The sequence below is a fragment of the Leptosomus discolor genome, unplaced genomic scaffold, assembly GCF_034619465.1.
Source record: "Leptosomus discolor isolate bLepDis1 unplaced genomic scaffold, bLepDis1.hap2 HAP2_SCAFFOLD_63, whole genome shotgun sequence".
In the NCBI taxonomy this organism is placed as follows: domain Eukaryota; kingdom Metazoa; phylum Chordata; class Aves; order Leptosomiformes; family Leptosomidae; genus Leptosomus; species Leptosomus discolor.
In genome coordinates this window covers 21943-38102 of record NW_028237738.1, presented here as the reverse complement: position 1 = coordinate 38102, position 16160 = coordinate 21943, and the positions used below count along the sequence as shown (strand labels likewise).

The window sequence follows — 16160 nt, the reverse complement described above, 5'->3', positions numbered from 1 at the left end:
TATCACAAATGTGGTAAGTTACAGTCACTGGAGGCAACATATTAAAGCCAGAAACTTTACTACACAAATTCAGTATCTCCACATACTTTACGTTACGCACAGAGTACTTACCCAGTTATGTAGGACGCCAGGTCTTCTTTAACTAGCTGGCAGTTAATACTAAAGATTCTTCCAGGAGGAGCAGGGGAGTCCACGAGTTCAACAGACAAGATGTTCGCCTCTAAAATTTCTGTGAATGAATAATATAAACAGAACTACAGCCACCCAATGACAGTATAAAGACTACTGACGGCTTTGGAGGCAAATGGTACTATAAAAGACAGAATTCTGTAAAATGACATTTTGTTTATAAAGCAATTGATTCTGAACATCAACAAAATGCAGAGGCTTAGCTTTGCACGTATCTACAAAATTTAACTTCAAATACACCAATAATTACACCATGTTTTTGTACAAAAAAGCCAACTGCTACATGTTATTTCATTTATGAGATGGGCTCCAAACCACCATCCCCCAGGCGCTGAAAAATAACGAGCTACAGGTTAACAATAAATGGTGTTGAGAAAAATCCTACTAAGGCATAGATGTGTTAGCTGAAATTCTTCTTGCTTGTTTCTTCTTTTTGCGATGCTTTACAGCCGCAGCGATCCCACTCCCAGCTACCAGTAAAGTCAGAAGAGTCAAGGACAGCGAGCACTTCTGGAAACAGGCCCCTCTTAATAAACCAAGACACTTATGTCCCTCAAGGCTGGTGTGGTCCGTAAGAGGAGCCATAACCAGAGCTTTTGTCAGCAGTCATCATCTGTTAGGTCTCCTCCAGCTGGCTCATGGTGAGATACTCTCACTCCAGGCCACCTGTCACAAGTACGAGCACAAGCGCTTCCAACAAACACTATCTAAAACACGAGAGTGCATGTTTCAACGTTTGAGTCAATTCAATCATACTGAAACAGAAACTCGATAACTTACCAAAAATTGAACACAGCAGAATTTTACCTTCAGTCATTTCTCCAAATCTTGCCTTGGCTTCTCTGTTCCACTCGTCTGCCCCTTTGCAGGGCTCAATGCCAGCCAGCCTGCACCTGATCGCCTACAGGAGGACTCAAGTTATCGATCTCCCATCACGCACCAAGGCCGTCTCACCACAGCCCCGTCACAGCCTCTGCTTTGCGCTCACGCAGGACAGCGAGACAGCGTGACCTCGGCTTCTGCTGCCACGTCACCGCCATTTGATTGGATCTGAATTAAACACACACACACTATACAGACACCTCCTCACCCCAAGGCAGCCTCAGGTTTCATTTAAAACTGGATGAAACTGGATGATCCAAAACCAATTAAACGGGTTTTTAATGTGACAAGGAACTGGCTTAACATTTTATTTACTTCTGAACGTTAACAACCCTCGCCTTCTTCTTCCATCCACCCAGATTCTGTTTATTTTGAGTATTTAATCCAGGCGAGCTCTAATTTACCTTTTCTGGAAAGCTCAGAAACTCCTTTTTGACTCTGCGTATGTCTTTAAGAGTTAAGGTGGCAACATTGCCAAAGTCAACATATTTCACCAAAACTGCTTGATGACTTGGCAGCCCTTCAAGAAAAACAGCCCAAGTTATTAAAACAAAAAATGAGTATCTGATACAGGTTAAAGCACTCGAATTTCAGAGCAAACCCCACATTTACATCATACAATCATCAAATATCACAGCTTCAAGTGTCCTACAACCCAGTTCCAAAATTCTGTTCTTTGAGAGTCAGCTCTGTCACGTTCCTGCAACGACAGAGTTCGCAGTTTGGTCCCCTTCCATCTAACCACTTCATGAGACCCTGGCACATCAAGTATGTGCCCAGGAGACACGCGAGCACACAGGCACGCGGCGCTGCCCACACAGGCAGCACAGGAGCCAGCACAAGAACGGCCAGTCCCCTTCGGAATTGCCATGGGGAATAAGCGACCCACGCGAGCTAGGCTCAGAGGTTGGCTTAACAGACAAACCTGTAGTGCAAACTGTAGCAGTAAGAGAAAAATTATTTAAAATAATTAGATCATAGAATTTCAATAATATATAGAAAATGAAGTATACCGCTTCTCTTGATTTAAAGAAAAATAAAAATGCATAACCCACTCCAGTAACAGCAAAAGGTCATAACATGCATTAGTACTACTGACTCTATGAACCTCCCGCCAGTCTAAGAACGCCCAGTGAAAACAACAGCTTTGTTACTGCTCACAGCCCGTGATCTAGAGCCACATCTGACTTCCCAACCCAGCGTTAGAGCGAAAGAACCGAGACTTCACCTAGAATCTGCGCTCTGTACCAATTCCCATCTTCCCACTTTGCCACGCAGGCTTGGCCTTCAACTGGGCAGAGCATCTCCACGTTTGTCCCATGCTCATGTCTATACACCTCCTGAATTTTCTTTGCAGGAGACAGAGAATCCAGGCTGTCTGTCTAAAATGAGAAAAACAAATCTCACACACACACACACCCCCCCCCCCACACCCCCCGCACCCCTGCCCCGTGGTACTGTTGCTCTCTTAAGGGCCATTTTCTATAGCAATGTACTTCCTAGGCCTCCCCCAACATGACACAGCGGTTAGGAACACCTCACGTGAATCAAAGAGCCTGACAATTGTTGGATATTGCCCTGTCCAATCTCTGCTTGAAACAGTAAACCACTGCATGCCCGCATAGGAACTAACCATCTAACAAAACTGACCAAAATGTGTTAACCTTCCGGAATTCTAAGAATTCCTGGAATCAAGCTAGGATTGTAAGAATTCATCTCACCTACTAATTCCAGGAATCCTAAAACCGGTTACAAGCGACGGACAGTAGCTTATTTAAGGTGGACGACAAGTAGCCAAAGGTTAAAAGGTTTGTTCAGAGTTTTATTTAAACAGACCTTATTTCTAAACTTACCCACTGCAGATAGAAATCACTCGGACTATTAATGTGAGAAACTACGACTGAGACTTCTCTCTCCTGTGGAATCCTAGGTGGGCTATACTGCAGGATGGTACTTCCTAACTGACGGGGAAGCTGTGCTCTAAACCTGAGGTAAATAAAATACAACTTGGAATAAATTCTCTCAAAATTAACTGAGAAGGAACCCTTTTCTATTCAAACGTCAAGCTGCCCGTTAAAAAAGTGCAAAATGATCTTATCAAAATAACTCGATTCGTGTTTGTATGAATAGCTTGACCTTCCCTTCCTGCAGCTGATGCAGCCAATTCTCTCTCATGCTTCTCCCATCACAAACAGAGCACACGAACGACACATGGCAGCTGGCTCCTCAAGACATTTTGTTATTTGGGATGCCCTAGCGCACATTTAAATTGTTAAAAGAAAGACAGTAAAAGGCTAGAATCCACTACCTTGCCAGAACCTTTGCCTTTTCCTCACTTAGGAGGAAAGGCAATTACCCGAGGAACACAGAGGCTGTAAAAAATGACCTCCTGCTGCTCTCATACGTCACACTTAGATGACGTGACTGCTGAAACAATAAACATCTCTATTACTTGTACTAAGAACGTGTAGATGCGGTGCTTAGGGACATGGCTCAGCAGCAAACTTGGCAGTGTTACTTTTACGGTTGGACCCGATGATTTTAAAGGTCTTTTCCAACCTCACCGATCCTAGGGAACAATCACGGGATCGTATCGTTAAACGCCAGCCACAGCTGAAAAGCACAGCACAGAAAAATCTCTTCAGCGACACGGGGAAACAGTTGGGTGAAGCACAAGTAAAACCGAGATGTCAGAACTGAAACACTAACTGGATGACCTGGAACGCCAACTGCAATACCAGTATCTGCAGCTTTGCTTTCTTTCATTACACTCTTAGACACCCACTAGCACACGCAGATTTTTTTTTTTCATTTTAAAATTTAATTTCCAATAAATATTTAACCATTAGAAGAACAGGTAAGTTACTGTACCTAGCCTCTTCATTAAAAAACAACAATACTTACTGCCCTGTTGTTCCCCATCCAATCATGCCCAAGTTTTTAAAAACAGATGTCACCTCATTGGTGTTCAGGAAGAACCTCGAGAGAAGAGAAGAAACGTTACAGAAGGTGATGTGAACACCTCATCACTCTGACAGTTTGCCATAGACCGTATTTTTCACCACAATATTCATCGAGGGACAAAGTAAGAGATTAATCACCTACTCCAGTTCCATTCCTCCCCTCCTATTAAGAACCGATTTGGTTGCTCATCTACCTTCACATTCAGACTTAAAAACTCTCTTGCCTTTTGCTTTCTCTCTCTCTCACGCGCAGAGTACTCCAAAATTCACTCGCTGAGTTTTCACGCCTACACCCAGTTCAATTCAACAGATCATTCTGCACGAAGAAAAGGAATTCCCCAACAGTCCTGAAGAACACCACCATAACTGAAGTCCAAAATTTACCTTCTCTTTGTTCTGCTTATCGCTACGCTCACGAACAGCCGCTTCTTTCACCGATGAAAGCCAGCAAAACCCTTTAAGTGCCTTCACAGTCAGACTGACAGAACTGCAAATGTAACTCCACTGAATCAAACCCTCGGCTCCGCTGTCCGGTTACAACAAGCAATTGGTGAAAACTGGAGTGCAAGCAGTACGGAACAGCCCACCTTCTCTTCTCCCCTCACCCCTTCAGGAACGCACCCACCCTTCGCTCTGCAGCACTTCATGTCTACAGAATGGGCCTCAACTCCTGCGCACCTCCTAGTTGTGACTTCTTTCACCTTTGCTGTTATTCGGGAGTGGCACCAGCATGTGAGGCCTCTACCAGATCTCCTTTTTTCCCCCCCTGTTCGAGTTCTTCAAAGGTCTTCCAATGCAAACGAGCTTGATTTTGTCATGTTTTAGCTTTCTTCTAGGTTGGGAGAGGTTGCCATTGTGCATTTCAATAGGCTTCTCCGACATTCTCATTCACCACTGACATTATCTTCAAAACAGCCCCTACCTACTAAGTCACCAAGTTCACTAGAAGATGATTATGAAGACTCCTTTATCCATATTCTAACGACTCAACTGACACAGCACAGGGGGAGTGGTAACCTTCTCAAGCACTGGAGCAGGCTGCCCAGGGAGGTGGCTGAGTCACCAGCCCTGGAGGCATTTGGCTGAGAGAACTGGGGTTGCTCAGCCTGGAGAAGAGAAGAGGCCGGGGAGTCCTTGCAGCCACCTTCCAGTGCTGAAAGGGGCTTATCTGGAAGATGGGGACAGACTTTTTAACAGGGCCTGTAGCGACAGGACAAGGGGTAACGGCTTTAAACTAAAAGAGGGGAGATTCGGACTAGACATAAGAAAGGCATTTTTCACAATGAGGGTGGTGAAACGCTGGCACAGGCTGCCCAGGGAGGCAGTACGTGCCCCGTCCCTGGACGGGGCTCTGAGCAACCTGATCTAGTTGAAGATGTCCCTGCTCACTGCAGGGGGGTTGGACTCGATGGCCTTTAAGGGTCCCTTCCAGCCCAAACCATTCTACGATTCTGTGACTTCAAAGACGTGCAGACGTGGCGCTCAGGGACATGGTTTAGTGGTGCACTTGGTCGAGGCAGGTTAACAGTTGGACTCGATGATCTTAAGGGTCTCTTCCAGCCTAAATGGTTCTACGACTCCATGATAAGTTTCCACACTTGGCATGCAAGTGATCAGCTTTGAGCTTCGTTCCTCTGTGCCAGCCAGAATCCCACAGCACACAACCATTCCATCCCCCAGAGCGCTTCCACATCCTGAAATACAATGGGATGCCCAGGATGGTCCAACCTAACACTGTCTTCCTTCTGTCCCTCCTTCACCGTTCCCCAGCACGCCCTTTACACACCAGGGTGTCAGTCCTCTGACGAGCCTTATGACCAAGCTGCACAGGGTCAGCTGCACCACAGCCAGGACACATTTTGTTACTCATTTCTGGGACAGAAATCATAGTTGTCGCTTCCAGAGAGGGCAACATGGTAACTGGCATTTTCCACACATTTCTTCTCAGCCATCAGTGCCCCAAGAAGCAATTAAGCCTTTCCTGAAGGTGAGAAACGGATCCATTTTCTAAACAAATAATCAAGCCCTTATTTCCCCAATTTGTTTCTAGTTACAAGGGAAGAAGAGGAAGTTTGTCTGTCGAGGATTTTTTAATGCTGTTCACGTAGCAGTAAATTGTGCGTGCTTTCCCCGATGCCTCAGGCAATGGCTACTGTGCATTGCCAGTCATGAGTTTAGAGACAACTGAATTAGCAGCGTTTCAGTAAAATGCCAAGTGAAGCAGCTCCATTTCTGCTGTTTAACTGCTACATCAACAGCTTTGTCATTAAGATAACCAGTGCATCCATTTACCTCCCAGTACACCTCCCGCTCCAGTCATTTACCTCGAAGATATTTTTTCCTTCAAACTGTTCACTCTGGAGAGCTCCACTTCAACTGGCAACTTTAAATCATCAATAACCTGAAATTAAGAAGTACAGCCTTAACTTCTATTACATAAAAAGCAGATTAGAGAGGCACCTGCTCTCGGCAACACGACAAAGCCAGAGTACAACATCTTTCATTTCACAGAAAAACCCCAGGAGTTCACTCATGAACAGCCCACAGCCACTTCTCAATTATGGCTCCTTACACTGCGCAGACCTAACGGTGGGGGGATTTGTAATGTCAGCGTGTAAACAGAAGCAGGAGTCAGACTGTTCTTGTGTAGGAACAGCCACCGAGAAGGTGACTTCTAAGGAAGAAATGAGAGGCCTATGGGAGAACAGTGGTGGGTGCCAGCTCCTAAAAGTCGCTCTGGGCAAGATGGAGGCAAATGACAGAAGGAAGGAGGGATCAGACTTCTTTCCTGGGTCAGCCGAGAAAGACTGAGTTTCTTCACATGGGAAGTGACAACGGGAGGCAGGGAACACAACAGTCTAAAAACCACACTGCTGCAAAGAACAAGACCAGCTATTCATTATTTTTCTCAACACAAGGACCACAAAGGCTCCAACAGAAATAACCGGGTAGTCCATGCAGCAAAACCAGAGGGAGTTATTGCATATGCACCTCATTTGAAATGTTAAAATGTTGTGGAACTCACTGACGCTGCATACACATACATACATACAACACACATATCTACACACACACACACACTGCCAGAAGCACTGTGAAGACATTCAAGGAACTGTTACACAAGCTCATGACAGAAAGAGGTGATGTTTATTCAGCGTATGACCCTGATGTATCCTGCCAATTACAAAATCCTCAACCTGCCAATTCCTACACTCGCTGAACACCCAGGCTCTGACATTCATCCTCCAAGCACCTCTTCCCCTCCGCTGGCAGAGACAGGAGACTGCCCAGGACAGCCCTTTGGTCTGCCAGGGCATGGCAGGGAGTGGGGCTTTCTGTGAACAGCAGGTACGAATGACGGGGAGGAGAGATGGAAGCGACAGCCTGGGACCAAGAGGATCAGGAGAGCGTGGCCATTAACTCTGCAGTAGTTCAGTGAGAAAGTTGGGGACTTCTGGAATGGGAACGGCTTGAGAGACTTCAAAAGTGCTGAAAACACTGCCCCTTCCCTGATCGGTACCGTGTCACAGGTGCCCTGCCCTCCCCTCTGCTGGCTGTTTCAGATAGCAAGCTCTTCAAGGCAGGGACCAGCTTTTTTGTCCCAGGCCAGTCACCAGACCCTCCCTGGTGACCAAGACCAAACACAAACTGGGTGTCTGCGTATGCAGGGCGGGGGTAAGAACAGGCAACTGCAAGCACCTCAGCACTGAAGTCAGCAAACTGAAAGACGGATCACAGAAACTTCCAAACCACATCTGAATCTATTAATTAAAACCAAATTATTTCACAGGGCAAGAAAGAAACTACCTGAGCGAGATCACAATAGGTTCTTAGAGCAGGCATAATTTTCAGTTCCTCTGCAATCCTAATGACATCTGTCAGGCACTTTTTCTTCTCTTCAATGACCTCCTTGGCTTTGGCAATGCCAGCACAGCAGCTGTTGATGCTCTCCGCTAACTCTGCGCACAACGTCCTTTTCCTGGAGCAAAAACATCACTTTCCAGCATTTCTCAGCCCACAGCCGTACAGATTCACACTTCAACTATGACACACGATTGCCAGTTACAGCACAACAGACAGGGGACACATCTCACACAGAAACACCATTTTCCTCCAACAGTGAAAAGTGGAAAGCGTGGCAAACCCACTGCAGTATCAGAGGAACCACCAAAGTTAAAGATTTCCCACTGAAAAAACACTTTGTTTGGAGAAACTTTTTTCATTACATGTTTAAAGCTCTCTTCCATTCAAGCCTCCCGGTATTTCCATACACACCCAACTGGAAACTGAACAGCTGGATTTTACAGCTCAGTCTCTGAAGACAGCAGCTCCCCCTCTCAGAGGCTCCTCTGGAATTTGAACCTTGGACATCCCCTCCCCCCGCCTCAAATCAGAAGATACCAATATTTCTGAAAACGAAGAAATAAAGTGTCATTGGGCTTCTGTCAGCTTGACAACTGGCAGAAAGTCAATTTTTTTAAGAAGTTATTCTTGCTGTTAACCTGATCATCCACTAATGGCCCTCAAAAGTGAGCTACTTCAGAAAACTGACAGCGGCAAGACTGAGTTTCTTCTTTTTTTAAAGAGCAGAGGCTCCATGAGCTCATGGTTTCCGACCATGCAAACCAGCTCCAAGATGCCACTATGGACGGGCAAAAATATTGCACAAATGTTCAAGGCAGGTATTATGAAATGCTTCTACAAGGAAGCTCGAATTCTTTTACGAGTTACAAACAACTTCTTGATAAAAATAACCTGCCCCCCCCCCCCCCCCCGGCCCCCCAACCAGATTGCTACCTTGCAAGGAGAGAAGTCATAAGCTCATCAAACGTTCTGTCTGCAGTTTCTGCAGCTTTGTCTCCCTCCTGCATCACTTGCAGTTCCAAGTGTTTCAGCATCTATTTCGTTCAGCAGTGAATAAACAGGCATTTATTATTTCATCAGTCGGTATCAGTATTATTCTCATATTACACTTTTTTTTTTAAATCAGAACAGAAGCAATGAACAGGAAGGCAGTGATCACCACTCCAGCAGAAAGAGCGACACTGAGCCACTTAAGAGGGACACTTACACCAATTATGGCTCATTCACCTCCCTCTCTTCTCTAACTTCTGTCAGCTCGTGCTGTCTGGATCCTCACATCACTCAACTCTTCAGCTCTGAGGCCAGAAACACTTGCTCATGGGCCCACCGCCTTACTTTCCTTACCCGAGATTCTCAAATAGCACCACACACAGGTAACGGGCACACCAAGATCTCCACTGCTTTTTAAAGCTCGTTGTGAGTGTAAAGGAGGGGAAAAAAAAAAAAAAAAAAGAAAAAAAAGATTCTTCCTCTGGCTAAGCATCAGTTTTGTCGCTGAAGTTACATTTACTGAAGAAATTATGGCAAAAAAACGCAGCAATGCAACACTGCTTTGGCAATTCTTGGTTGAAAAGCTGCTGGAAGACCCCAGTTACGTGCAGGAGTTACTAGATCAGAGCTGCTTAAATGGTGCGTTTTTACAAGGTGCTCTTAGCGCATGAATTGGGTATTTAACATAACTCTGCTTCACTGACAGCTGGCTGCTGCGACAAAACAGGTGAGAACGGGAACTCGGTTTTAAGGACACTTCATGCCACGCTCACCAGAATGAACTGGCTTTAAGCTTTTGGAGCACTAAACATTTCTATGCCTGGGTGTCTTACAACACATGTACAACGTAAGCAAACGGCAAAGACAGAACTGCGAGCTTTTCCACAGCACTTAACAAGAGTTCACGTGTAAATAAAATAATTATCATTGATGAAGCTCGTCGGCTACTCAGTAAAACCTATTAACAGCATAATTCAGTATTTTAGGATACTTCCTGTATTTTATACTGTGCATAAAAATGTGTTACTTGATTTACAAGTTTGGCATATCGCGGCTGTCAAAATTATTACTTCTGTTGCCTGTGCCATTTCTTTTCCACCTTTAAATCCAGAAAGAGGCACTTGAAAACTCGCAAGTTGGCAGTGTTGCCAGAGCAAAATCAAAACAGGGAGTGTTACCCTGATCCAAGGAAACACAAGCTTAGTGCTTAACGACTGGCTCATCTGTGGTTCTGCTCAATACACGGCTTGACCTATTCGCTTTCAACCATGCACAGGCTCACGCACTCCTTTACAGACCGCTCCTGTAGTCCCGGCTACGCCTGGAGGTTAAAGCTGTCTATGCACAGAAACAGCACTAACAGCTGAGGGACAAGAGAGATGTCAAAACAAAGGCAGTAAAAGCTTGTTTAAACAGCATGTTCATGTGTGACCACTCCTAACAAAGAGCTGCTTCAATCAAGGACAGGATTTAATATTTCATCATCTGTTTAACTTATTTTCACCCACCTCAGCTGCATCATGTAAGTGGCCGAGATTACAAGCAGCTATGCACAAAGCTTCATCGATACCTTCCACAGTTTTGCTGTCCTGGGGAAAGATTTGACAACAAATATAAAGCTGTTTGGGTGACTGGAAGACAAGATGGGCCGTACTACGGCGAGAACGTAAGGAAATGCCGCCTTAACGCACCACGGCTGCTGATGGAGCTCGAGCTGGTTCATCCCTCAGCCCACCATTTGAAGACGCCGGGTGCAGAACATTTTTCTCTTCAGCATCGTGGCTGCAGGGCCTGCAAAACAAAACTTTAAGGAAAAAAACTATGCTTTTTAAATAAAATATCAAACTTCCCACAGATACTTTAGACATAGTTGAGGATTTCAAAATCTGTCATGAAATACAGACACACAACTATCTGGGAAACAGCAGAATTCACACTGCGACACACACCACAGATACCTCCTTTTTCAAAAAGCTTCCTTCTTACCGGCATCATCTGCAAACGCATCTCTAGTAACTGCCATCTGATGATTTTGGCAAGGCTGAACAAAACCTTAGGAGGTGGCAGTGACCTTCATCCTCAGTGAGGGGAAGACATAGGACTGGTAACATTCCAGGATTCATTTTTCATTTGGTGCCCAACTATTCTCTTTTCGATATCCCACCAGGTATCGATGAGGCTGTTAAAACCTTTAGAACACACGGCAGATTATACTAAAACCACCCACTGACAACCCGCCAGGAAGGCTCTTCCAATTCTGCCGTGTGGTCTCCCACACCCGCCCTTCTGCAAAGCACTCACAGCTCCAAATAGCTCCCTCAGAAGACTCTCACAAAAGCAGCCTGCCTAAACCAGCAAACCCCCGGAGGAGAAGCAATTGGCCTCTGTGGCACTGAGCTCATCACCCACAGAGGTGGTACCAGAGCTTTTAGCTGTGCAGTGTTCAAGGTAACTAGAACCAGCAGCGATAAATTGTCACGTAATTGATTTTAATCACAGTCATTCTGTAGGTGTTTAACTAAAAGCACATTCAATAGATCAACACTGATCTACTTACTTCTTTCTAAAATATACACACGGATCAACACGAGATATTGGTAGCCTACGAACTCGGTATTTGACCACATCCCAAGACGCATTTAAAGTGTCTTTTTCCCCAAACCTTCTCCAAACGCTTTAACTTTCCACAAACTGCATGTTTTACACACATACATAACACATAAAAATGGACGCATCACACTTGCAACACTGCAAAACACAAACATTCTTTTCTCCATTTCCTCATAATTACACTGTTAGAACTTAAAAACATTAAAGCCATTAGAACCGTCTCAAAAGTCACATACGACAGAGCTTTCGGTTTTCTTAAGTGCCTCATCACTGCCATCCACCGAGGAGAACTCCTTCTTTCCACTCATGAGGGTCTCGTGACTTTAAAAAAAAACGAACAAACCCACAAGTTCCCGACGGCACACACACACACGCCCCATGGCCGAGCCGCCCCGCAGGTCACTCCCAGCCCCCGGCACACAGTAAAACGCAGCGGGCAGACACAAACCCTCCCCAAACTCATCCCCGTTTCCCCGCAGGGACGACCTTTCCCCGCAGCAGGCACTGGCCTGGCCCGCCCCCCCCGCCGCCCCAGGGCCGCTCCACCCCCCACGGCCGGACACGCCGCCCCCCCCCCCGCAAACCCCCTCCACGGCCACGTACCCCCGAGCGATCGCTTCTCTTTTCCGCCAGTCCCACCGCTGCGGGGGCGCGCCCCGCTTGCGACCCCCCGCCTGCCCTGGCCCCGGCTCCCCTCCCCAGCCGCTGCCCGGCCCCGGGGTTCCCCTCGGTCTCTCCTCACCGCGGCACATGCGTCGCCCCCGCCCTGTTTTTTTCTTTTTTTTCTCTTTTTTTGTTGCCCCTTCCCTCCCAGCCGGCCCCAGAGCACCACCGCCGGGGAAGAGGCTGGAGCCGCGACCTACCCAGACCGCCAGGGCCGGGCCGGGCCGGGCCGGGCCGCGCCTCCCCTCAGCGCGGAGGAACAGCAGCCTCTGGGCAGCAGCCTCCTAGAGCCCCTGCGCGCCAGAACGGCCTCCCTGACCAGCCACCAATCACTGAGCGACTCGCCGGCCTGCGTCCCCATCGCACCCAATCACGGCGAGGCGGGGGCGGGCGGTGGCTGCTGCGGCCCCCGCGGGCAGCCTCCGCCGCCACGTTGGCGCCCTGAGGCGGGGCTGGGCTGCGGAGGGCCGATCGCTCCCTGCCGGGCGGGAGGGCGGAGGCCCGGGTTTGAGCACGGCGGGGGAGGGCGAGGGGTGACACGCAGGGTGGGCGGTGGCAGAGCTGTTGTGGGGGTGGCAGGGGACAGGAGTGGCAGGAGGGGGTGCCGCCGTTTGAAAGCAGCCGTCTCTGCTCTGGAGCATCCTAACGAGCTCTGGGATGAGAAGCCTAATTAGGCCTAGTGAGCTGTTTGGTGGGAAGACAGCTCATCCCTGCTTACATTTCAACTGTAGTTCCATTTAATTAACAAGTGAACAATGGCAACAAACGCTGTGTTATCATTTTCTGCTTGTGGATTTGTCACAGCTCATAAAACCAGTTTCCCATTCTGTTCTCTATGCCCTTACAAAGAGTTATAAAGAAAGTACGTATGTGTTATGTTGTATATCATCTCTATAATATTACGTCTGAGGGCCCTGCATGGGGTGTCTATGGGGTGCCTATGGGGGGGGTGCTGCCTGTAGGGCCCCTCACAAGGGGTGTCTGTGGGGTGCCTATGGGGCAGCGCTGCCTATGGGGCCCTGCATGGGGTTTCATGGGAGGGGACATGCAGTGTCTTACTGTGCTTTTATTTTGCTGTTAAAGTTCTAGGAAAAGAAAACTGAATATGCCATCCTTCATGCTGTTGACAGAAGGTCGCAATCACGACAAACTTATCTACACAGTTGCAGAGAAGCCGGCACTTCTTTGTTGCAGCGCTGGGAAGCCCGGGGGATAGCTCCACCTGACGTGCTTCAAAGTTACATTAAAAATTCAGCATTTTATATTCTTTTTCTGCAAAGTCATGATCTTTATCATATTTTAACATAAGCATGCATGTTATGTGTCGCGGTTGAGACGGACGAAGTGACAAGACAACGAATCTTTTTGAAAGCCTGGTAGTCCAAAAGCCTTTATTGCCTGTTCATTTATACTCTCTTTCCCCTTAGCTTTTTCAGAGGTGTCTCTTTCTAATTGGTTCAGAATTGTTATACAATCAATTGTTATTTGCACAGTTCATTATAACTCATCTCTTCTGCCAAAAGGACATGTACGCCTTGTCTTGTAGTCGACACTTTCTCAGGACTTGCAGCTGCAACTCTTCTTACTCCTGTCTGTTCTCTCACGGGCAGACTGGAATCCTCTCAAGGTCAAAGTCGTCCTGTCCAGGGGCCTCAGTCCAGCTGAGATTCCCCCACAGTTATGCCCACTATTAATTTTGACATTTACAATGATTGGTCCACCCTATTAAATAACTTCATTAGTATTCCTATACTAATCTAATCATTGGTTATCTTACTGATCAAAATCTCTGATATCCAAATTAGGATGGGGAGGATGTGAGAGTCTTCACCTTAACATTCCTTAGTTTCTCTGGTTTCATCACATAAGATAAGAAGACATGCTAAGAATGTGCACTTTCACTCCCTGTACCTGTCTCCCTGCCTCCCTGTTCTGTGTTCTGGACAATTTCACAATCCGCAGCAGCTTTAGCTTTGACCTTCTTCCTAAGGCCTGCATCTGTTGTTTCTTAGCATAAGTGAAGTTTTGTATATTTCTTACTACAATGTAAACTGATCAAATCAGGATATTAATACAAAACGTTAGTTATTCATTAAAGCAATTAAGTTGTTCATTAAAAGCAGCTAGTTATCAATGAAAAGTATCTATTCAAAATTCAAACCTGATTATAACAATGTCACGAGTGGTGAATCGACAACCAGCTGACAGCTGACAGACTCCTGAAAATCACTTTGTGTTCTGCTTTTAATCTCATTTCATAACATTTTCAATGGAAAAAGAATCGCCCCTGTTCTGGGCAATGTTTGAAACATCCCTGTTTCCAGCACCAGCCTCTTCCAGTCGTTGCACTGATACCTTAACATAGCTTAGCTAAACTGAAGTTTTCCTAAGAAAATAATTACTTTGTATTTGACACATAATCACTGTCTTTTTAGTAATCACTCTGTCCTTGGTACGTCTCCTCAAAACTTCAGGGCAACATCCAGAGGGACCTTGACAGGACGGAGAGGTGGGCCCAGGCCAACCTCAGGAAGTTTAACAGGGCCAAGTGTAAGGTCCTGCACCAGGGTCGAGGCAACCCCAAGCACAGATACAGGCTGGGCAGTGAGTGGATTGAGAGCAGTCCTGGGGAGAAGGACTTGGGCGTGCTGGTGGATGATGAGGTGAACACGAGCCAACAGTGTGCGCTCGCAGCCCAGAAAGCCCATCGCATCCTGGGCTGCATCAAAAGCAGCGTGGCCAGCAGGTCGAGGGAGGTGATTCTGCCCCTCTGCTCTGCCCTTGTGAGACCCCAGCTGGAATACTGCCTCCAGCTCTGGAGCCCCCAACACAGGAAAGACATGGAGCTGCTGGAGCGAGTCCAGAGGAGGGTTACCAAGATGGTCAGCGGGTTGGAACACGTTTCCTACGAGGACAAGCTGAGAGAGTTGGGCTTGTTCAGCCTGGAGAAGAGGAGGCTCCGGGGAGACCTTCCAGTGGGCTTCCAGTAACTGAAGGGGGCCTACAGGAAGGCTGGGGAGGGACTTTTTACAAGGGCCTGCAGCGACAGGACGAGGGGTGATGGTTGGAAGCTGGGAGAGGGCAGGTTTAGACCAGATACAAGGAAGAAGTTCTTCACCCTGAGGGTGGTGAGACACTGGCACAGGTTGCCTGAGGAAGCTGTGGATGCTCCACCCCCGGCAGGGTTCAAGACCAGGTTGGATGGAGCCTTGAGCAACCTGGTCTGGTGGGAGGTGTCCCTGCCACGGCAGGGGGTTGGAACTAGACGATCTTTGAGGTCCCTTCCAGCCTAAACCATTCTGTGATTCTACGATTCTATGATCCTGTCCTTGATGCATGTTTGTTGTAGCAGTAGTTTCGATACTTTAGTACGTGTGAACAGATAAGAAAAGAAATGTATTTCACACTGGGTGAGACCAGCCAACCGAGACAAGGAGGTACACCACCTGGAATACTCCTCACTGCGCAGACTCCAGAGAAAGGCAGGCTCTGTGTGAATGATTTCTTGGGAACGATATGAATATGTATGAAAATTCCAGGAAAATACTATGCATATGCATATTATTGAATAATGTAAGTTCCACTTGTTGCTACATGGGGTCCGCACGCTGGGTGGAATTACCCCCCCGTGCAGCCGGTGCCATGAATGAAGAATGCCTGCCTTCCAAAACTTCAAACTAAGCCTTAGGGGGTTCATCTGCGACCGATTTTTACGGTATCATTTGGCGACCCAGGAGGGACACCGCTCTTGAACCTCGATGGATCTGTGGGATCGCAGGACTTCCAGCCGGCACCGAAGGATTCTCGGGGAAAACCTCCGATCCCCGGACCAAAGAGCTCGGAGCAAGTCCCCTGGTCAGATTTAAGGCATTCTTTCTGGATCCTCTGGATGCCTGCCTGTAAGGCGTGGCGAAAGCCTCGCGAGGTTGGGCTATAAGGGTACCCAAGGGGTTCGAGTCCTCTCTTGGGATTTTGGTTCATGATAAGATTTCTGCTTGG

At 47.2% G+C, this 16160-nt stretch overlaps 1 protein-coding gene across 1 annotated transcript in view; it reads right to left on the bottom strand.

Moving 5' to 3' along the window:
• LOC147413149 (RING finger protein 17-like) overlaps positions 1-12250 on the bottom strand; it is a 28915-nt gene extending 16665 nt beyond the window's left edge. Inside the window, exons 1-13 of the mRNA XM_086480596.1 lie at positions 12102-12250; positions 10580-10679; positions 10397-10477; positions 8832-8932; positions 7842-8013; positions 6359-6435; positions 3976-4050; positions 3636-3640; positions 2925-3121; positions 2300-2453; positions 1476-1591; positions 970-1090; positions 112-229 (exon numbers count right to left, since the gene is read on the bottom strand). Of these exons, the coding sequence (XP_086336722.1) occupies positions 112-229; positions 970-1090; positions 1476-1591; positions 2300-2453; positions 2925-3121; positions 3636-3640; positions 3976-4050; positions 6359-6435; positions 7842-8013; positions 8832-8932; positions 10397-10477; positions 10580-10679; positions 12102-12250 (1466 nt within the window). The remainder of the gene's footprint in view (positions 1-111; positions 230-969; positions 1091-1475; positions 1592-2299; positions 2454-2924; positions 3122-3635; positions 3641-3975; positions 4051-6358; positions 6436-7841; positions 8014-8831; positions 8933-10396; positions 10478-10579; positions 10680-12101) is intronic.
• Between the last annotated feature and the right edge of the window lie 3910 nt (positions 12251-16160).